General features: G+C 46.4%; 2 protein-coding genes across 4 annotated transcripts in view; both read left to right on the top strand.

The window, feature by feature from the left end:
- The window catches only part of LOC109885424 (ubiquitin-associated domain-containing protein 2), a 29,364-nt gene extending 27,545 nt beyond the window's left edge, over positions 1 to 1,819 (top strand). The window contains exons 8-9 of one of the 2 annotated variants that reach the window (XM_031813365.1): positions 251 to 478; positions 572 to 1,819. In XM_031813365.1, coding sequence (XP_031669225.1) covers positions 251 to 478; positions 572 to 685 — 342 coding nt within the window. In that variant the 3' untranslated portion in view covers positions 686 to 1,819. The remainder of the gene's footprint in view (positions 1 to 250; positions 479 to 571) is intronic. The other variant, XM_031813366.1, reaches the window with a different exon arrangement.
- Positions 1,820 to 1,952: 133 nt separating this feature from the next.
- On the top strand, positions 1,953 to 22,470 carry LOC116359784 (transmembrane 9 superfamily member 2). Of its 2 annotated transcripts, XM_031813357.1 has the most exons (17): positions 1,953 to 2,555; positions 3,271 to 3,338; positions 8,016 to 8,109; positions 8,593 to 8,720; positions 11,481 to 11,610; positions 11,784 to 11,908; positions 12,231 to 12,342; positions 12,566 to 12,645; positions 12,769 to 12,877; positions 14,059 to 14,191; positions 15,765 to 15,884; positions 16,283 to 16,340; positions 16,942 to 17,101; positions 17,226 to 17,377; positions 19,264 to 19,375; positions 20,658 to 20,829; positions 21,213 to 22,470. In XM_031813357.1, the coding sequence occupies exons 1-17, from the start codon at positions 2,406 to 2,408 to the stop codon at positions 21,278 to 21,280; spliced, it is 1,971 nt and encodes a 656-aa protein (XP_031669217.1). In that variant the 5' UTR covers positions 1,953 to 2,405; the 3' UTR covers positions 21,281 to 22,470. The 2 variants fall into 2 exon arrangements, with proteins under 2 accessions (XP_031669217.1, XP_031669218.1); XM_031813358.1 differs by lacking the exons at positions 20,658 to 20,829; positions 21,213 to 22,470 and adding an exon at positions 20,557 to 20,651 and having other exon boundaries at positions 2,173 to 2,555.
- The last annotated feature ends 959 nt before the right edge of the window (positions 22,471 to 23,429 follow it).

Below are 23,429 nucleotides of genomic sequence, written 5' to 3'. Positions count from 1 at the left end.
TGACTTCAGTGCATTCAAGACAACTGGGAACTCTGGGGGGGGGACTAAGCTGACTGGGAAAAATCACTTTGAACGGTTATCTCAGAATTACATGTTGGAAACTCGGACATCATCCTAGAGCTCCAACTTCTCTGACTTGAAGATCACTGATGTCGTGATTTTTCCCAGTCTGAGATCTTTTTTTTTTTTTTTCCCCAGAGTTCCCAGTTGTCTTGAACGCACCATGATTGTCCCCCTCTATGCTTCCCAGAATGGCCTAATGAACTGGAACAGGTTTTTCCCATCGCTGAGACACAGAGGACAGAACCTTCCCCCAGAGCTGCAGCCACACCCCTCTCCACCGCTGCAGCCACACCCCTCTCCACCGCTGCAGCCACACCCCTCTCCACAGCAGCTCCACCCCACAGCTCCTCCACTGCTGGAGCCCACAGCTCCTCCCTTGGTCAACACTCCTGTAGCTGAAGAACAGGTGAGCACTGTGAGTGAGTGCGGACACGGAATTGCGTTTCTTTACCAGTTTCGTGTTAGCATTTCTCTGATGTTTGTGTGTGTTTATTTCTGTTTCCCATAGGTTGCCAGATTGATGGAGATGGGCTTCTCCAGAATAGATGCTCAGGATGCCCTCAGAGCGTCCAACAACGACATCAACGTGGCAACCAACTTTCTACTGCAGCATTTAGGGTAGGGAGGAGTTTGAAAGATGTAGAACCTGAGAGAGTAAAACAACAGAGGGAACAGAATGAAGAGTGGGTCTGATCCAGTGAGCAGGGTCCTGGGGGTTTGAGGCCAGGGGGACCGGCCTGCTCTGGAGCTCCAGAGGACTACACAGAGAATAACTCAACACAGACTACACAATTACTAGGAGGAAAGGAGAGAGGAGGACAGTAATGCTGCTGCTGTCCACCGTGCTTCCTGAAGGGTGAATAGGGCTGTCCACAGTGCTTCCTGGTAGTGGGTACACAGCCCTGTTCCAGATAGTTTGGATACTCTGTCCTGTTCCAGATAGTTTGAATACTCTGTCCTGTCACCTTGCTGCTGAGGGACAGAAGATGGAGGATCAGAAGGCTGCTATACTCAGGGCTTGTTGCATCTAGTGTCTTCTCTATACTCTAGCATTACCGTGGTTCATTACTACTTCCTCCACCTCTCACACACACACACACACACACACACACACACACACACACACACACACACACACACACACACACACACACACACACACACACACACACACACACACACACATTTGCCAGTCCCTAAAGGTTTTCTTTTGTGTCATTTGTCCATGGACAGTGAATACAGGAGTTTGTTTGACTTCTGCAGAATTCATCTAAAATCTTAAAGGGGTTTGAAATGAGGAGAATATACTAAATTATGGAAACTGTCAATCTTGTATACTCAATGAAAAACATCTGCACATGTAATACTTAGTGGATGGCTTGTATGTTTAGCTGCTCAGTGGCTACATTCTGGTTAACTACACTATGGAATAAAATCATGGTGACAAGATATTAATTATTTAAACTGATTCACTAGTTTTTCACAAAATCATTGAGGATTTAACACTTATTTATATAATTTTTATTTACTTTTTGTTTTATGTGACTGACTGTATAAACGGAGGTGTGCTTGTTGTTTGGTTAACCTATGCCTGTGTGTAGTGTCATTATGCTACAGATTACAAATGATTAACAATTTAACAAACTGCTTCCAACCACTGAAATATATGCAATGTGCTCTGCTGTGGTAACCGTGCTGCCCATACAGCGTTACAACAGTATAATGGCCTAATGAATAAACCTACCTCTCACCTTCAGATGCTTTTCTGCTTTACTTCACAGCATTACTCCTATAACATTTTTATTGTGCTTTGGGATGGCTGCACTGACAACCATGGCGAATAATAGTTCCCGTTTTGAGAGAAATATTGGTTTTACACTGCCATCTCCAGGTCGTTGTTGGAATAGGCACTTTCTGCCAGAGCCTAAATTGTAAGGTGCTCTGAATGTTGCTGTTTGATTCTCAGCGGAATTAGAAATCATGACAATAAACCCGTTTTTATTCTAGAATTTTTTTTGCCGGAAAATGTCTTCTATTTAACACAAAGTGCTATTCTTTCAACAACAGCCCAGCCAACTTTACCTCCAGAGTCCCATCATCCTCCACGGAAGAACACGTCCATGTAGACGCAGATGACGTGTCTGCCCGCTGCAGGAAAAGTATCTGGGTTATGTAGCTACGAAGGCAGACAGATCCCAGCAAGTTAACGTTAGCTACCTTATGTCAACTGTCCTATCTGGTGAATTCAAATGCCAGCTAGCCTGTCACCCCCCTGTGTAGACAGATATTAACGTTACGCCAAGAAACGTTTAGCTAACTAGGTTCGTCGAGAGAAGAGGAAAATGTGCTCCCTGCACAGAGCGAGAGGCTCTGTTTTGGTGATCTTCCTTCTGCTACACAGCGCTACAAGTTTCTATCTACCGGGTCTGGCCCCTGTTAGTTTTTGTGAACCAGGACAAGCTGGGAAAGAGAATGAAGTACCGGACTGTAAGGTAGTTAGATCTATAAAAAATAAGTTAAAATGCGCCAACGGTTTCATGCTATCGTCCTTCTAATTATCAGCTGGCAAGTAAAGCTAGCTACCAGTTAACTTGCCTGCTAGCTGCTAATGTTAGCATTCTGAAACTCCTTGGAAGGGATCAGAACAGCTTGCTGTCTTGGTTACCATGAGAAGCAGGATAGCTGTCATAATGATGAATCACTAGGTAACGTTAGTAGAATCTAAATGTAGCTAGTTAGAACCAGTGTTGTTGGCCAACCAGTCACAGTAAGCTATCTGTAATGCATATTGCTAGCTAGCTACTTAGCACCCCCTACGAGCTAGTTGGGCTACTACTTGTGAGACAACTGCTTAACTTGTGTTGTAGATAGCTAATTAGTTCATCCATACTTTTGATCAGAAGTTACTTGTCATTAAAAAATGTAATTATGTCCCAAATTCCGTATTATCCTAATCTAAAAGAGAGCTGTCAACTGCATGACAGTTGTCTTTGAGGAAGGGCCTGAATAAGAACGGATAAGAATCAATTCCACTGCAGGACAGGACATAAAGAAATCCTGTAAAGTTATGTAGCCCTCCTCCTCCCTCCCATTTCAGATCTCTAGTCGTTGTGCCTTTGAGAAAAAAAATTGCTGTAATGTGTGCTGTATTCTAGATGTTGTTGCCGATACATTTTGAGAAAATAACTGCTTTTCATTGTTTTTCAGTCGACCATCGAGATATTTGTGAACAGACTGGATTCTGTGGAGTCTGTCTTACCCTATGAATACACTGCGTAAGTACATCAGGAACAACAACTTCTTATTGGTCTTCTACAATTCTCAGTCTTGCTGCTGAAGGCTGTGGGTTCAGTGCTTTTGGACAGTGTTCTTATTGTGTAGTTGCAGACTTAGTGTACGGGGAAGATATAGGTTGCGTTCCAAATGACTCCCTATACAGTGCACTACTTTTGACCAGCGACCTATGGGCCGTGGCCAAAAGTAGTGCACTGTGTAAGGAATAGGGTGACATTTGGGATACAGACATGTGTTGGGAACATGGTGAAGTCAGCCAGGGTAGGACTAGGCGCACTAATACGGTCTGATAAACTAGAGCATCTCTCTGTCACCATCCTCTCTGACTCTTTCTCCTCTCTGTCACTCACCATCCTCTCTGTCACTCACCATCCTCTCCTACTCTTTCTCACCTGTCTCTTTCTCCCGCTCTGTCACTATAGCAGCACCAGCGATATCCAACTGTGATTGGAATTCTGAAGTCCATAGACAGTGTTAATAATACTCTATTGCAGTGCTTGACTTGGACAGGAACTCACTGGGGCTGAGTTCCGGCACCTCTTATAGAATATTAGCTCAAAAGTATGATGGGGCTCCTGCACCTAAATACAAACAGTACCGGCACCTATTTCAGTCCAAGTCGAGCACTGTTCTATTACAGTAGTTCTGCTTCAACAAAATGGCTGCCTAATGTTTAAGATTAGCTGAATCATGGTTTAGAGAAATAGTCAATAGAAGATATAGATATTGGCTTAAGTGAAAGAAACAGGCCAGTTTCAGTCCTTACTCTGGATCTGAAAACTCCAGTGGCATTAAATCAAAGATGGAATACTTTGATAACAATAGCTACTTAGGGTTATTATGTGGCATCTGAATGACTTGATTTATTATTTACCTGAGTTAAATGTGATACTAGAGGCCTCAACATGCTCAGCCACAGGAGCTGTTCTGTCACGTCGTTAGAGGACACTGATGTCCCTTTTCCACCGAGGGGTCGTGGAGAGGGTCAGGGGACTGTAATTGAAGTGACGTTGCAGTGTTAAGTGTGCGTGAGAAATGTGGCCTTCTTTATGTTAGCTTGCTGTGTGATGAGAGAGGAGAGGTTGTTGTTGAAATGTGGCCTTCTTTATGTTAGCTTGCTGTGTGACGAGAGAGGAGAGGTTGTTGTTGAAATGTGGCCTTATTTATGTTAGCTTGCTGTGTGACGAGAGAGGAGAGGTTGTTGTTGAAATGTGGCCTTCTTTATGTTAGCTTGCTGTGTGATGAGAGAGGAGAGGTTGTTGTTGAAATGTGGCCTTCTTTATGTTAGCTTGCTGTGTGACGAGAGAGGAGAGGTTGTTGTTGAAATGTGGCCTTCTTTATGTTAGCTTGCTGTGTGATGAGAGAGGAGAGGTTGTTGTTGAAATGTGGCCTTCTTTATGTTAGCTTGCTGTGTGATGAGAGAGGAGAGGTTGTTGTTGAAATCTGGGTATCAGAGAAAAAGTACCAGCAGCAGATGGTTTAAGAAGACAAAATGCTCCAGTTTGTGAACTGAAGTAGAAATCATATGTTGCGTTAACTCTCAGGGCATGTTCATCTTGTTATGGGCTGGCTTGGTGTTGTGGAGACTCTCAGGGCATGTTCATCTTGTTATGGGCTGGCTTGGTGTTGTGGAGACTCTCAGGGCATGTTCATCTTGTTATGGGCTGGCTTGGTGTTGTGGGGAACTCTCAGGGCATGTTCATCTTGTTATGGGCTGGCTTGGTGTTGTGGGGAACTCTCAGGGCATGTTCATCTTGTTATGGGCTGGCTTGGTGTTGTGGGGAACTCTCAGGGCATGTTCATCTTGTTATGGGCTGGCTTGGTGTTGTGGGGAACTCTCAGGGCATGTTCATCTTGTTATGGGCTGGCTTGGTGTTGTGGGGACTCTCAGGGCATGTTCATCTTGTTATGGGCTGGCTTGGTGTTGTGGGGACTCTCAGGGCATGTTCATCTTGTTATGGGCTGGCTTGGTGTTGTGGGGACTCTCAGGGCATGTTCATCTTGTTATGGGCTGGCTTGGTGTTGTGGGGAACTCTCAGGGCATGTTCATCTTGTTATGGGCTGGCTTGGTGTTGTGGGGAACTCTCAGGGCATGTTCATCTTGTTATGGGCTGGCTTGGTGTTGTGGAGAACTCTCAGGGCATGTTCATCTTGTTATGGGCTGGCTTGGTGTTGTGGGGAACTCTCAGGGCATGTTCATCTTGTTATGGGCTGGCTTGGTGTTGTGGAGAACTCTCAGGGCATGTTCATCTTGTTATGGGCTGGCTTGGTGTTGTGGGGAACTCTCAGGGCATGTTCATCTTGTTATGGGCTGGCTTGGTGTTGTGGGGACTCTCAGGGCATGTTCATCTTGTTATGGGCTGGCTTGGTGTTGTGGGGAACTCTCAGGGCATGTTCATCTTGTTATGGGCTGGCTTGGTGTTGTGGGGAACTCTCAGGGCATGTTCATCTTGTTATGGGCTGGCTTGGTGTTGTGGGGAACTCTCAGGGCATGTTCATCTTGTTATGGGCTGGCTTGGTGTTGTGGGGAACTCTCAGGGCATGTTCATCTTGTTATGGGCTGGCTTGGGGTGTTGTGGGGAACTCTCAGGGCATGTTCATCTTGTTATGGGCTGGCTTGGTGTTGTGGGGACTCTCAGGGCATGTTCATCTTGTTATGGGCTGGCTTGGTGTTGTGGGGACTCTCAGGGCATGTTCATCTTGTTATGGGCTGGCTTGGTGTTGTGGGGACTCTCAGGGCATGTTCATCTTGTTATGGGCTGGCTTGGTGTTGTGGGGACTCTCAGGGCATGTTCATCTTGTTATGGGCTGGCTTGGTGTTGTGGGGAACTCTCAGGGCATGTTCATCTTGTTATGGGCTGGCTTGGTGTTGTGGGGAACTCTCAGGGCATGTTCATCTTGTTATGGGCTGGCTTGGTGTTGTGGGGAACTCTCAGGGCATGTTCATCTTGTTATGGGCTGGCTTGGTGTTGTGGGGAACTCTCAGGGCATGTTCATCTTGTTATGGGCTGGCTTGGTGTTGTGGGGAACTCTCAGGGCATGTTCATCTTGTTATGGGCTGGCTTGGTGTTGTGGGGAACTCTCAGGGCATGTTCATCTTGTTATGGGCTGGCTTGGTGTTGTGGGGAACTCTCAGGGCATGTTCATCTTGTTATGGGCTGGCTTGGTGTTGTGGGGAACTCTCAGGGCATGTTCATCTTGTTATGGGCTGGCTTGGTGTTGTGGGGAACTCTCAGGGCATGTTCATCTTGTTATGGGCTGGCTTGGTGTTGTGGGGACTCTCAGGGCATGTTCATCTTGTTATGGGCTGGCTTGGTGTTGTGGGGAACTCTCAGGGCATGTTCATCTTGTTATGGGCTGGCTTGGTGTTGTGGGGACTCTCAGGGCATGTTCATCTTGTTATGGGCTGGCTTGGTGTTGTGGGGAACTCTCAGGGCATGTTCATCTTGTTATGGGCTGGCTTGGTGTTGTGGGGAACTCTCAGGGCATGTTCATCTTGTTATGGGCTGGCTTGGTGTTGTGGGGAACTCTCAGGGCATGTTCATCTTGTTATGGGCTGGCTTGGTGTTGTGGGGAACTCTCAGGGCATGTTCATCTTGTTATGGGCTGGCTTGGTGTTGTGGGGAACTCTCAGGGCATGTTCATCTTGTTATGGGCTGGCTTGGTGTTGTGGGGAACTCTCAGGGCATGTTCATCTTGTTATGGGCTGGCTTGGTGTTGTGGGGAACTCTCAGGGCATGTTCATCTTGTTATGGGCTGGCTTGGTGTTGTGGGGAACTCTCAGGGCATGTTCATCTTGTTATGGGCTGGCTTGGTGTTGTGGGGAACTCTCAGGGCATGTTCATCTTGTTATGGGCTGGCTTGGTGTTGTGGGGAACTCTCAGGGCATGTTCATCTTGTTATGGGCTGGCTTGGTGTTGTGGGGAACTCTCAGGGCATGTTCATCTTGTTATGGGCTGGCTTGGTGTTGTGGGGAACTCTCAGGGCATGTTCATCTTATGAGCTGGCTTGGTGTTGTGGGGAACTCTCAGGGCATGTTCATCTTGTTATGGGCTGGCTTGGTGTTGTGGGGAACTCTCAGGGCATGTTCATCTTGTTATGGGCTGGCTTGGTGTTGTGGGGAACTCTCAGGGCATGTTCATCTTGTTATGGGCTGGCTTGGTGTTGTGGGGAACTCTCAGGGCATGTTCATCTTGTTATGGGCTGCCTTGGTGTTGTGGGGAACTCTCAGGGCATGTTCATCTTGTTATGGGCTGGCTTGGTGTTGTGGGGAACTCTCAGGGCATGTTCATCTTGTTATGGGCTGGCTTGGTGTTGTGGGGAACTCTCAGGGCATGTTCATCTTGTTATGGGCTGGCTTGGTGTTGTGGGGAACTCTCAGGGCATGTTCATCTTATGGGCTGGCTTGGTGTTGTGGGGAACTCTCAGGGCATGTTCATCTTGTTATGGGCTGGCTTGGTGTTGTGGGGAACTCTCAGGGCATGTTCATCTTATGAGCTGGCTTGGTGTTGTGGGGAACTCTCAGGGCATGTTCATCTTGTTATGGGCTGGCTTGGTGTTGTGGGGAACTCTCAGGGCATGTTCATCTTATGGGCTGGCTTGGTGTTGCTGAAACAGAACGTTTGTCAACTCTCTTTTTCTCTCCTCGTATTCTTCAGGTTTGATTTCTGCGCTATCGACTCTGAGAAGCGCCCGTCTGAGAATTTGGGTCAGGTTTTGTTTGGCGAGAGAATTGAGCCCTCTCCCTACAAGGTGGGTGATGTACACACACACACACACACACACACACACACTTTAATATCCTGTTTGTATTACATTTCTAATCTCATTACAATGTTCTGCACCTTCATACCTCACTCCGAATGACCGACTCCCCCTTCACTCTGGTGTGTACAACCTGTACCTACATGCTAAATCAGGGATGGGCAACTCTGATGGGGGTGGGGGCCACAAAAAACCTGAACTCATCATGGGGGGGGTCGCAGTTGCTCACATGTCTGCGTAGCCACATCCATACCAACCCCGGATAACAAGTTTAGATTGCTACATTTGTTATCCAGTAAGCTATCTGAAATATGTTAGTTAACATGGGCTAGTTGGCTGACCATCACTGACTGACATAACAAGAGAAAAACTGCTGATTCACAGCAAAATTAGAAATGTCACCCTGTGTATTCTACTGGTCTAACTCTCAGCAGGAAGTTGAGTAAATCATTGTATGTCTGTGTGTTGAAGTTTGAGTTCAAGAAGAAGGTGGATTGTAAGCCGGTGTGTACTAAATCCTACAACACCAACAAGCCAGAGGACAAAGCCCACCTGGACTTTCTGAAGAAAGGCATGTTGCTCAACTACCAGCACCACTGGTAAGATGGTCATACTGCTCACTACCAGCACCACTGGTTAGATATTCATACTGCTAACTACCAGCACCACTGGTTAGATAGTCATACTGCTAACTACCAGCACCACTGGTTAGATAGTCATACTGCTCACTACCAGCACCGCTGGTAAGATAGTCATACTGCTCACTACCAGCACCGCTGGTAAGATAGTCATACTGCTAACTACCAGCACCACTGGTTAGATATTCATACTGCTCACTACCAGCACCACTGGTAAGATAGTCATACTGCTAACTTCCAGCACCACTGGTTAGATATTCATACTGCTCACTACCAGCACCACTGGTAAGATAGTCATACTGCTAACTACCAGCACCACTGGTTAGATATTCATACTGCTCACTACCAGCACCACTGGTAAGATAGTCATACTGCTAACTACCAGCACCACTGGTAAGATAGTCATACTGCTCACTACCAGCACCACTGGTAAGATAGTCATACTGCTCACTACCAGCACCACTGGTAAGATATTCATACTGCTAACTACCAGCACCACTGGTTTGATAGTCGTACTGGTTAGATAGTCATACTGGTTAGATATTCATACTGCTAACTACCAGCACCACTGGTTAGATAGTCATACTGGTTAGATAGTCATACTGGTTAGATAGTCATACTGGTTAGAGATCCATTCTCTGCTTTGTGCAACAGACACATATCTAATTTTCCTCTGAATTGAGATGTAAACACACATTTCCCATACAGGAAGTCTAGAGTTCACAAGCTGGGATTCAACCCAGACTTCAGACACCTGCACTGACTCATGTGGCCAATAGGTGTCGAGCTTGGCTTGTATTGTCCTCTGACCCCATAGACACCACTGACCCAATCCCAAATAGATCCCTGAACATTAGGCAGTTGTGAAGATCTGAGAGGATGTGATTGGCATTGACCAGGGGTAGGCGACTAGATTAAACCTCTGACTGAATGTTGTCAGAGCGGATGGGAGGGTGGGTCAGAACATCATCATGATAATCATTTGTGCACTGCAAATTGACCATAACTAAGCCCAAAAAGAGATTGCATTTGAAAATAACATTTTTATACCATGGTCACATTGATACGATTAAGTATTTATAAAAAAAATACATTTGGGCTGAATTCCTGGTGATTTAGCTGGTCTAAAATCCAACAAAACAAATACTGACTTTGTTGCCCCAAAAACGACTCTTGTTGCCGAGCGCTGGTATCCGATATATGGTGAAACTTCCTCCTAGCCTATCAGAGGACAGGGTGGAGTTATTACCATATAGCTCACACCTCTCAAATCCAATCAGATCTCCACAAGTGTTTAGGGGTCGATTTTGGGATTGGACCACAGTCTCAACCGCACACTGTCCTTAACCCTGTGTCTACCTCTCCTGTACCTCTCCTGTACAGTGGACAACATGCTGTATCCCTGTCTGTCTCCTGTACAGTGGACAACATGCTGTATCCCTGTCTGTCTCCTGTAGGATAGTGGACAAAATGCTGTATCCCTGTCTGTCTCCTGTAGGATAGTGGACAACATGCTGTATCCCTGTCTGTCTCCTGTAGGATAGTGGACAACGTGCTGTATCCCTGTCTGTCTCCTGTAGGATAGTGGACAACGTGCTGTATCCCTGTCTGTCTCCTGTAGGATAGTGGACAACATGCTGTATCCCTGTCTGTCTCCTGTAGGATAGTGGACAACATGCTGTATCCCTGTCTGTCTCCTGTAGGATAGTGGACAACATGCTGTATCCCTGTCTGTCTCCTGTAGGATAGTGGACAACGTGCTGTATCCCTGTCTGTCTCCTGTAGGATAGTGGACAACATGCTGTATCCTGTAGGATAGTGGACAACGTGCTGTATCCCTGTCTGTCTCCTGTAGGATAGTGGACAACGTGCTGTATCCCTGTCTGTCTCCTGTAGGATAGTGGACAACATGCTGTATCCCTGTCTGTCTCCTGTAGGATAGTGGACAACATGCTGTATCCCTGTCTGTCTCCTGTAGGATAGTGGACAACATGCTGTCTCCTGTAGGATAGTGGACAACGTGCTGTATCCCTGTCTGTCTCCTGTAGGATAGTGGACAACATGCTGTATCTCTGTCTGTCTCCTGTAGGATAGTGGACAACATGCTGTATCCCTGTCTGTCTCCTGTATGATAGTGGACAACGTGCTGTATCCCTGTCTGTCTCCTGTAGGATAGTGGACAACGTGCTGTATCCCTGTCTGTCTCCTGTAGGATAGTGGACAACGTGCTGTATCCCTGTCTGTCTCCTGTAGGATAGTGGACAACATGCTGTCTCCTGTAGGATAGTGGACAACATGCTGTATCCCTGTCTGTCTCCTGTAGGATAGTGGACAACGTGCTGTATCCCTGTCTGTCTCCTGTAGGATAGTGGACAACATGCTGTATCCCTGTCTGTCTCCTGTAGGATAGTGGACAACATGCTGTATCCCTGTCTGTCTCCTGTAGGATAGTGGACAACATGCTGTATCCCTGTCTGTCTCCTGTAGGATAGTGGACAACATGCTGTATCCCTGTCTGTCTCCTGTAGGATAGTGGACAACATGCTGTATCCCTGTCTGTCTCCTGTAGGATAGTGGACAACATGCTGTATCCCTGTCTGTCTCCTGTAGGATAGTGGACAACATGCTGTATCCCTGTCTGTCTCCTGTAGGAGAGTGGACAACATGCTGTCTCCTGTAGGATAGTGGACAACATGCTGTATCCCTGTCTGTCTCCTGTAGGATAGTGGACAACATGCCGGTGACCTGGTGTTATGACGTGGAGGACGGACAGAAGTTCTGTAACCCAGGGTTTCCCATTGGCTGCTACGTCACTGAGGCGGGACGACCCAAAGACGCTTGTGTTGTCAACGTGAGTCCATTCATATCCTGTGTGTGGAGGTTAGGCCTCTGAGTAGGGCCATTTTTTTTAGTCAGTTAAACGTTTTGCTAGACAAACAGAACACATTATAAGACATTATAAAGGCTTATATTTGCTTATAATATGTTTATAAAGCACATAACTTAAGCGTTTCCTCGTTCCAGTCTGACTTTAAGGACAAAGACACATTCTACGTCTTCAACCATGTTGACATCACCATCCACTATCATGTGGTGGAGAACGAGGCTGCTGGGGCTAGACTGGTCGCTGCCAAGATGGAGCCCAAGAGGTAGGAGGTCAAACGGTCGCTTCACTCAGGGGACAATCCTCACGGTCACTTAGTCATTCATTGATGTGAAGTTAGAATTCACCCCTTAAGGGTTTTCTAGTTCTTAACAATGAATTATTTATTTCTCTAGTCTCCATGAAATGTTCATCCTTAGATAATGTGTGTTTCTACTCCAAGTAACGATGTCTCTCTTTAATTCACATCACGTATTTATTTATTGTGACTTATTCTCTCCTCCTTCCCACCTCCCCTCTTCTTCCTCCCCTCTTCTTCCTCCCCTCTTCTTCCTCTCCTCTCTTCCTCTTCCTCCTCTCCTCCAAAGCTATAAACACACCAAAGTGGAGGCCCCCGACTGTGCAGGGGGGCCCATGTACCTGAACAACAAGTTCAGTGGAGAGCTGAAGATCGGCTATACCTACTCTGTCCAGTTTGTGGTATGTTCCTAAACCCCATGACCGTTTGTAAATGGAAATGCCTCTGTCTGTGTGACTGACTCGGTTCAGTCTCTGGTTGCCTACGTGCTCTAACGCCGGCTAGCCCACTGAGCTAAAGCCTAGACATACGCTTGGGGAGCTAATGCGAGTGGTCAGGTCTCAGGAGAGGTTAGTCATGTGCTCTGGTCAGTGGGTGTAATATAAAAGCTGGTGTTGTATCTAGGAGGACACGCACATCAGATGGGCGTCACGTTGGGACTACATTCTGGAGTCCATGCCCCACACCAACATTCAGTGGTTCAGGTGAGTCTCTCTCACACACACACACACACACACACACACACACACACACACACACACACACACACACACACACACACACACCCCTTCTGTCTGTAACTGTGTGTGTATTGTCTTGTCCCCCAGCATCATGAACTCTCTGGTGATCGTTCTCTTCCTGTCTGGTATGGTGGCTATGATCATGCTGAGGACTCTACATAAGGACATTGCCAGATACAACCAGATGGACTCTGTGGTGAGTCTGGTAAATCCTCCACAGTAATCCAGCTGATTGGTTTCCCTTCAGGTCCCAGTCCACCATGTTGGTTTCCCTTCAGGTCCCAGTCCGCCATGTTGGTTTCCCCTCAGGTCCCACAGTCCCAGTCCGCCATGTTGGTTTCCCTTCAGGTCCCACGGTCCCAGTCCACCATGTTGGTTTCCCTTCAGGTCCCACGGTCCCAGTCCACCATGTTGGTTTGTGGGATGTGTCATATGAGGGCTCTGTCTGTGTGACACTGGCAAGGGTTATCTAGTGCACACAAACACACAGACATGTCTCTGATGAGGAGTGACAGGGCAGTGGTCTGGTCTACTGGTTCGGTACAGACACAAACACACAGACATGTCCCTGATGAGGAGTGACAAGGCAATGGTCTGGTCTACTGGTTCGGTACAGACACAAACACACAGACATGTCCCTGATGAGGAGTGACAGGGTAGTGGTCTGCTCTACTGGTTCGGTACAGACACACAGAACCCCAACAACTGGCTCCAAGCTCTGATTGGCTCCAGCCAGCTGGTGGAGGCTTTGGTTACGACCTCGGGGTGTGTGACCTTGTGTACTCTCCATCTACCATCTCTCATCTCTCCATCTCCAGGAAAACTGACAGCAGATGTTCTCTAGGATGGCTTGTGGGGGTCACTAGGGGTGACATGTATCTATATTACCCCCCCACACCAGCACCTCTCACCCCCGACCCCCTCCCCTACCAGTATTGTAGTCTCTATCTGTCTCCGAGTTCAGTCATTATTTCAGCAGCTCTGTCCCCTCAGCCCCTCCCCCTAGCGATCAGACTCCCTTCAGCCCCTCCCCCTAGCGATCAGACTCCCTTCAGCCCCTCCCCCTAGCGATCAGACTGACAGGTAGCGTCACCGCGGCGACCAGCCTGCTCGTGTTCCAACCCTCTGAAGTCTATCACCGCTAATTGACAGGAGAGACCCCACTCCCTCATCTTCTCCCCCCTGTTATATCCTGCTGGGTTCCCCCCCTCACACCCTCCCTGTCCTCTCCTCATTTGGCCTGAACATTCTTGCTGTTTTGTGATGGTCTTTTTATAGTGAGAGATGTGGTGATGAAGATGTTATATAGAATAAATCCAGTTGAAAGTGAAACTAAGTGAAGGTCTTCCCCTCCTCCCTCTCTGCTGGTCGTGTCAGGAAGATGCCCAGGAGGAGTTTGGCTGGAAGCTGGTCCATGGAGACGTCTTCCGGCCTCCCAGGAAAGGCATGCTCCTCTCTGTCTTTCTGGGATCAGGAACTCAGATCTTCATCATGATGTTCGTCACCCTCTGTGAGTTCTACAATCTACAGCTCTGTGTTTCTGTCTACCTGTTGTTGACTTGTAGGAATGCAAAACAAACCTTCTACACTTGTCCAGAACATTTACTTGTCATTACCCAAAAACAAATTAGCAAGGTAGCATTTAGTATAGAGGAAGTAGTTATTTACTTCTACTCTGAGATTAGGACTAGTGTTTCACTTATTTAATGCATTAACTGACAATCATCTTAGTTATTTAATGCATTAACTGACAGTCATCTTAGTTATTTAATGCATTAACTGACAGTCATCTTAGTTATTTAATGCAATCACTGACAGTCATCTTGGTTATTTAATGTTGTCACTGACAGTCATCTTAGTTATTTAATGTTGTCACTGACAGTCATCTTGGTTATTTAATGTAGTCACTGACAGTCATCTTAGTTATTTAATGCAATCACTGACAGTCATCTTAGTTATTTAATGCAATCACTGACAGTCATCTTAGTTATTTAATGCAATCACTGACAGTCATCTTAGTTATTTAATGTAGTCACTGACAGTCATCTTAGTTATTTAATGCAATCACTGACAGTCATCTTGGTTATTTAATGTTGTCACTGACAGTCATCTTAGTTATTTAATGCAATCACTGACAGTCATCTTGGTTATTTAATGTTGTCACTGACAGTCATCTTAGTTATTTAATGTTGTCACTGACAGTCATCTTGGTTATTTAATGTAGTCACTGACAGTCATCTTGGTTATTTAATGTTGTCACTGACAGTCATCTTAGTTATTTAATGTAGTCACTGACAGTTATTTAATGTAGTCACTGACAGTCATCTTGGTTATTTAATGTAGTCACTGACAGTTATTTAATGTAGTCACTGACAGTCATCTTGGTTATTTAATGTTGTCACTGACAGTCATCTTGGTTATTTAATGTAGTCACTGACAGTCATCTTGGTTATTTAATGTTGTCACTGACAGTCATCTTAGTTATTTAATGTAGTCACTGACAGTTATTTAATGTAGTCACTGACAGTCATCTTGGTTATTTAATGTAGTCACTGACAGTTATTTAATGTAGTCACTGACAGTCATCTTGGTTATTTAATGTAGTCACTGACAGTCATCTTGGTTATTTAATGTAGTCACTGACGGTCATCTTGGTTATTTAATGTAGTCACTGACAGTCATCTTGGTTATTTAATGTTGTCACTGACAGTCATCTTAGTTATTTAATGTAGTCACTGACAGTTATTTAATGTAGTCACTGACAGTTATTTAATGTAGTCACTGACAGTCATCTTAGTTATTTAATGTAGTCACTGACAGTTATTTAATGTAGTCACTGACAGTTATTTAATGTAGTCACTGACAGTCATCTTAGTTATTTAATGTAGTCACTGACAGTCATCTTAGTTATTTAATGTAGTCACTGACAGTCATCTTAGTTATTTAATGTAGTCACTGACAGTCATCTTAGTTATTTAATTATTCAGTAGCAGAAAAGGACCAACAATAACAGCACACAGTTCAGTCAAACCCAACGGTGTGTTTATTTTCTTCTCCATATCCATTGTGCTCCCCTTGTCCAGTCTTTGCCTGCCTGGGCTTCCTGTCCCCGGCGAACCGCGGTGCCCTGATGACGTGTGCCGTGGTGCTCTGGGTCCTACTGGGCACACCAGCCGGCTACGTGGCTGCCCGCTTCTACAAGTGTAAGTGAACATTTGGGCCGAGGGGGGGAAAGGGTCACGACCCCAACTTGACCCTGAAAAGTCGACCAGTCACGACCCAACTGTGCTGGAGGGTAGCTCGTTAGGCCCAATCAGTGTCAGCTGGGGGGGGTGATAGTCTCTGTGTCAATTACTGGTTCAGTGTTCTGTAGAGGCCTGTAGCAGTAGGGGTCCCCCAACCCAACCCTCCCTAGCAACACATGCTCTATGGCCTGAATCCTGCCTCCCTGATAAAGGCTATATGCCTCAACACCTTGGAAGTAAAGAAAGAAGTTTGAATTTCCAAGAAACGTCTGTTTGTCTTCCAAGAGTTGCTGACTGTTTGTCTCCCAAGAGTTGCTGACTGTTTCTCTTCATGTCTGCTCTCTGTGATGTCACAGCCTTTGGTGGGGAGAAATGGAAGACTAACGTCCTGCTGACCTGCTTCCTGTGTCCTGGGTGAGTCTGACTGTACATTGGTTGAGGAGATAGACGTTAGTTTGTGGTTACGGTCAGGGTTGTTAGTTGACGTCTGTCTCTGTGTTCAGGGTTGTTAGTTGACGTCTGTCTCTGTGTTCAGGGTTGATAGTTGACGTCTGTCTCTGTGTTCAGGGTTGATAGTTGACGTCTGTCTCTGTGTTCAGGGTTGATAGTTGACGTCTGTCTCTGTGTTCAGGGTTGATAGTTGACGTCTGTCTCTGTGTTCAGGGTTGATAGTTGACGTCTGTCTCTGTGTTCAGGGTTGATAGTTGACGACTGTCTCTGTGTTCAGGGTTGATAGTTGACGTCTGTCTCTGTGTTCAGGGTTGATAGTTGACGTCTGTCTCTGTGTTCAGGGTTGATAGTTGACGTCTGTCTCTGTGTTCAGGGTTGATAGTTGACGACTGTCTCTGTGTTCAGGGTTGATAGTTGACGTCTGTCTCTGTGTTCAGGGTTGATAGTTGACGTCTGTCTCTGTGTTCAGGGTTGATAGTTGACGTCTGTCTCTGTGTTCAGGGTTGATAGTTGACGTCTGTCTCTGTGTTCAGGGTTGATAGTTGACGTCTGTCTCTGTGTTCAGGGTTGTGTTTGCTGATTTCTTTGTGATGAATCTGATCCTGTGGGGAGAGGGCTCGTCTGCAGCCATGCCCTTTGGCACCCTGGTGGCCATCTTGGCTCTGTGGTTCTGCATCTCTGTCCCCCTCACCTTCATAGGGGCCTACTTCGGCTTCAAGAAGACCGTGAGTACAAGCACACGTCAATATGTGAATACATTCAAACATACACTGTGTCACACACACAAGTCTGTGTGCATATCATGCCTTTCATACTCCTCCCTTCTGTCATGTGATTGGTGCATTTCAGGGGATTGAGCACCCTGTGCGGACCAATCAGATCCCTCGTCAGATCCCGGAGCAGTCGTTCTACACCAGATCTCTCCCAGGGATCGTCATGGGGGGGATCCTCCCGTTCGGCTGTATCTTCATCCAGCTCTTCTTCATCCTCAACAGCATCTGGTGAGTGTCTCAGTTCAGCTACCCTGCAGACGCTGCTGCTCTGTTTTGGGACTGCTACACGAGCAGCTTGTCGCGAAGGCAGAACCAGTCAGTGAGGTTAAAGGTGAACGGGGTTGAGTGAGTAACTGACTACGGCTCTGTAGGTTGACTAGTGGTTGGAGTGAAGCAGAGGACAGCGTGTTTTAAAGGGGTTTCTTTATGATGGATGGTTGTGTCTCACCAGATGCTAGAGCAGTGGGTTATCTTTATCATGGATGGTTGTGTCTCACCAGATGCTAGAGCAGTGGGTTATCTTTATGATGGATGGTTGTGTCTCACCAGATGCTAGAGCAGTGGGTTATCTTTATGATGGATGGTTGTGTCTCACCAGATGCTAGAGCAGTGGGTTATCTTTATGATGGATGGTTGTGTCTCACCAGATGCTAGAGCAGTGGGTTATCTTTATGATGGATGGTTGTGTCTCACTAGATGCTAGAGCAGTGGGTTATCTTTATGATGGATGGTTGTATCTCACCAGATGCTAGAGCAGTGGGTTATCTTTATGATGTATGGTTGTCTCACCAGATGCTAGAGCAGTGGGTTATCTTTATGATGTATGGTTGTGTCTCACCAGATGCTAGAGCAGTGGGTTATCTTTATGATGGATGGTTGTGTCTCACCAGATGCTAGAGCAGTGGGTTATCTTTATGATGGATGGTTGTGTCTCACCAGATGCTAGAGCAGTGGGTTATCTTTATGATGGATGGTTGTGTCTCACCAGATGCTAGAGCAGTGGGTTATCTTTATGATGGATGGTTGTATCTCACCAGATGCTAGAGCAGTGGGTTATCTTTATGATGGATGGTTGTGTCTCTCCAGATGCTAGAGCAGTGGGTTATCTTTATGATGGATGGTTGTGTCTCACCAGATGCTAGAGCAGTGGGTTATCTTTATGATGGATGGTTGTATCTCACCAGATGCTAGAGCAGTGGGTTATCTTTATGATGTATGGTTGTGTCTCACCAGATGCTAGAGCAGTGGGTTATCTTTATGATGTATGGTTGTGTCTCACCAGATGCTAGAGCAGTGGGTTATCTGTATGATGTATGGTTGTGTCTCACCAGATGCTAGAGCAGTGGGTTATCTTTATGATGTATAGTTGTCTCACCAGATGCTAGAGCAGTGGGTTATCTTTATGATGTATGGTTGTGTCTCACCAGATGCTAGAGCAGTGGGTTATCTTTATGATGGATGGTTGTGTCTCACCAGATGCTAGAGCAGTGGGTTATCTTTATGATGGATGGTTGTGTCTCACCAGATGCTAGAGCAGTGGGTTATCTTTATGATGTATGGTTGTGTCTCACCAGATGCTAGAGCAGTGGGTTATCTTTATGATGGATGGTTGTGTCTCACCAGATGCTAGAGCAGTGGGTTATCTTTATGATGGATGGTTGTGTCTCACCAGATGCTAGAGCAGTGGGTTATCTTTATGATGGATGGTTGTGTCTCACCAGATGCTAGAGCAGTGGGTTATCTTTATGATGGATGGTTGTGTCTCACCAGATGCTAGAGCAGTGGGTTATCTTTATGATGGATGGTTGTGTCTCACAACAGGTCTCACCAGATGCTAGAGCAGTGGGTTATCTTTATGATGGATGGTTGTGTCTCACAACAGGTCTCACCAGATGCTAGAGCAATGGGTTATCTTTATGATGGATGGTTGTGTCTCACAACAGGTCTCACCAGATGCTAGAGCAATGGGTTATCTTTATGATGGATGGTTGTGTCTCACAACAGGTCTCACCAGATGCTAGAGCAGTGGGTTATCTTTATGATGTATGGTTGTGTCTCACCAGATGCTAGAGCAGTGGGTTATCTTTATGATGGATGGTTGTGTCTCACAACAGGTCTCACCAGATGTACTACATGTTTGGGTTCCTGTTTCTGGTGTTCATCATCCTGGTAATCACCTGCTCTGAGGCCACCATCCTACTCTGCTACTTCCACCTCTGTGCCGAGGTAAGACACCACACACACCATCCTACTCTGCTACTTCCACCTCTGTGCCGAGGTAAGACACCACACACACCATCCTACTCTGCTACTTCCACCTCTGTGCCGAGGTAAGACACCACACACACCATCCTACTCTGCTACTTCCACCTCTGTGCCGAGGTAAGACACCACACACACCATCCTACTCTGCTACTTCCACCTCTGTGCCGAGGTAAGACACCACACACACCATCCTACTCTGCTACTTCCACCTCTGTGCTGAGGTTAGACACCACACACACACACCATCCTACTCTGCTACTTCCTCCTCTGTGCTGAGGTTAGACACCACACACACACACCATCCTACTCTGCTACTTCCTCCTCTGTGCTGAGGTTAGACACCACACACACACACCATCCTACTCTGCTACTTCCACCTCTGTGCTGAGGTAAGACACCACACACACACACCATCCTACTCTGCTACTTCCTCCTCTGTGCTGAGGTTAGACACCACACACACACCATCCTACTCTGCTACTTCCACCTCTGTGCTGAGGTAAGACACCACACACACACACCATCCTACTCTGCTACTTCCACCTCTGTGCTGAGGTAAGACACCACACACACACACCATCCTACTCTGCTACTTCCACCTCTGTGCTGAGGTAAGACACCACACACACACACCATCCTACTCTGCTACTTCCACCTCTGTGCTGAGGTTAGACACCACACACACACCATCCTACTCTGCTACTTCCACCTCTGTGCTGAGGTAAGACACCACACACACACACCATCCTACTCTGCTACTTCCACCTCTGTGCTGAGGTAAGACACCACACACACACACCATCCTACTCTGCTACTTCTTCCTCTGTGCTGAGGTAAGACACCACACACACACACCATCCTACTCTGCTACTTCCACCTCTGTGCTGAGTTATGACGATCTGAGCATTTCCTGGTCGGGTCATGTGACCAATGGCAATAGTGCCCTTAATGACGAGGATGAAGGGACTGTTTCTCAAATCCTCTTTCTTTGATTCCTAACAGCTTCTCTCTTTAAAAGATAAGTTCCCAAACAAGGGACCTGGAATCTCCTTCTCCACTACGGTTGAGAAGGAGAGTATACAGGATGAAAGGAATAACAGGAAGTTTAATTAAGGAAGCGCTACGTTCTCTCTCTCCATCAGGACTATCACTGGCAGTGGTGTTCCTTCCTGACCAGTGGTCTTGTCTTAGTAAAGATGTTCTAAACACAGAGATATCTAACTGTTCTCTCTGTCTCCATCAGGACTACCACTGGCAGTGGCGTTCCTTCCTGACCAGTGGTTTCACGGCCGTCTACTTCCTGGTCTATGCCATCCACTACTTCTTCTCCAAGCTCCAGATCACAGGATTGGCTAGCACCATCCTCTACTTTGGTTACACCATGATCATGGCTCTCATCTTCTTCTTATTCACAGGTAGGTAGCTGGGGGGGTGGGGCTTCATACTGTAGCTTGCCATGAATAGGATGGACCAGGTCAGAGGGCAGAGGTTATCCTCATTAGTCCAGTTCAATGGACTGGACCAAATAGGACTGGGCATCCTCCCACCCTGACTGTTATGCTGCCTTTCTGGGGTTTAGGTTGAGGTGCAGCTCTACTCGTTTTCACACACACACACACACAGTCGGATGGTGTGTGTGTGTGTGTGTGTGTGTGTGTGGCGTCTGTTGTCGTATCAATGAGAGTTTCCTAGACAGCAGGATGTGGGATTGACAAATGGCCCTGGGAAAGTGTGATTTTCATAGTTTCTCTCTTTCTGTCAATTACATTTCTTGTCTCTCTCTCTCTCTCTCCATCAGGAACGATTGGATTCTTCGCCTGTTTCTGGTTCGTCACCAAGATCTATAGCGTAGTGAAGGTGGACTGAGTAGTTAACCAAAAACTAAACCAATGGATTTTCCTGTTTACTCTGCCACGCCCCCTCACCCCTCCCACCTCACCCTCCCTGGGCTGGAGGGACACTATTTTTACGTTACACCCTGACTGCGTACGGTGACCAGGGCCCACTGGTCTAAATAGGGATCCGTTTGGAACACAACCCCTGTCTACTGCGTGGAAGACGCATTTTTGTCAGAGCAGCAAGACACCAGAGTCTTCCCGTGTGTGTGTGTGTGTACACACATCTATACATAATGTAGTCTGGAGTGCAGGAAATACCTGTTGGAGGTCCAGAACCTACTGCACATCAATGAAACATCCCTTATTCACCTCTGACAAATGGAAACCGGAAATCTAGAAGGTTGTGACTATTAACCCCCCCCCCCCGGTTACAGTTAGTTTCTGTCCCCACGTTGGCGCACGAAGGTGATTTTACGTTGTCATTCAAACTATTAATAGTGTTGGACAATATGATTGTAAATAACTTTTTTTCTAATGCTGATGAATGATTTGGGGTCGTAATAAGTTTATAATGTGCGATGGAATTCCTCCTCTAACCCATGTTCTGGGCTGGTAGTGTAGATGGATGAGAGTCCCAAATGGCACTCCTAGTCTGCACTACAAAAGTAGTCTGCACTATGTAGGGAATAGGGTGCAATTTGGGATGAACACATTTTCTCTGGGGTTTGTTTGTTTTTATTTTGTATTATAAATGCTTGAGTATTAATCAACTGGTCTGTTATTTAACTTTATATTCCAATTACATATTTTTCTGTCTTCTTTATTTAATTTTTGCCTCAGACACGTGCCTCATCAGTAGTTCATTTTATTTTCAAAAACCCACCGTTTGGGATTTTGTGAAAGGCATCATCGACTTCTATGTTCCAAATGGCACCCTATTCCCTATGTCGTGCACTACCCTTGATCAAGGGTTCGGATCTAAAGTAGTGCACCACATAGGGAATAGGGTGCCATTTGGGACATCGTCCATCAGTTATGTGGGGCTCTGATTCTTATAACCTTTCAGTGTAAATATACTCTCTTCATAAATGATACTAGTTTCATTAGTCTGACCGAGCATCTGGGTTCCTTCTCTCCTTCACTGGTTTGAAATGATGTAATTATGATCTGAAAAATAAGAAATGGTCCATTCAAAATAAAACAATGTTCCTGTTTTGAGTGTTTTTGTTTTCCTGTGTCTTTAAGAGCGGAGTCAGTGTAAAGTATTGGACAACTCAGTCAAGTGAGGTTGATATATTGATCCGGGGCTGAGGAGAGGCCCTGCTGTGGTGCCCACTAAGCTGAGGAGAGGCCCTGCTGTGGTGCCCACTAAGCTGAGGAGAGGCCCTGCTGTGGTGCCCACTAAGCTGAGGAGAGGCCCTGCTGTGGTGCCCACTAAGCTGAGGAGAGGCCCTGCTGTGGTGCCCACTAAGCTGAGGATGACCTAAAGGTCACATAAAGGCAAGACCTTCTGTACAATTCGCTGACATTTGTGAGATGGGAACGACGGGGAAGTTCCCCCACAGAGCCAGAGCACCTCACTGCCGACGGAGGCTTGGTCAAGAATGGTCACAGTGGTCAGGCTGGTTATAATGATCACAGTGGTCAGGCTGGTTATAATGATCACAGTGGTCAAGCTGGTTATAATTATCACAGTGGTCAGGCTGGTTATAATGATCACAGTGGTCAAGCTGGTTATAATTATCACAGTGGTCAGGCTGGTTATAATGATCGCAGTGGTCAGGCTGGTTATAATGATCAGACTGGTTATAATGATCACAGCGGTCAGGCTGGTTATAATGATCACAGTGGTCAGGCTGGTTATAATGATCACAGCGGTCAGGCTGGTTATAATGATCACAGTGGTCAGGCTGGTTATAATGATCACAGTGGTCAGACTGGTTATAATGATCACAATGGTCAGGCTGGTTATAATGATCACAGTGGTCAGGCTGGTTATAATGATCAGGCTGGTTATAATGATCAGGCTGGTTATAATGATCAGACTGGTTATAATGATCACAGCAGTCAGGCTGGTTATAATGATCACAGTGGTCAGACTGGTTATAATGATCACAGTGGTCAGGCTGGTTATAATGATCACAGCGGTCAGGCTGGTTATAATGGTCAGGCTGGTT

This window comes from Oncorhynchus kisutch, unplaced genomic scaffold, assembly GCF_002021735.2.
Source record: "Oncorhynchus kisutch isolate 150728-3 unplaced genomic scaffold, Okis_V2 Okis05a-Okis16b_hom, whole genome shotgun sequence".
In the NCBI taxonomy this organism is placed as follows: Eukaryota; Metazoa; Chordata; class Actinopteri; order Salmoniformes; family Salmonidae; genus Oncorhynchus; species Oncorhynchus kisutch.
Note: the sequence above shows the minus strand (reverse complement) of the source record. Positions and strands in the feature narration are given on the sequence as shown.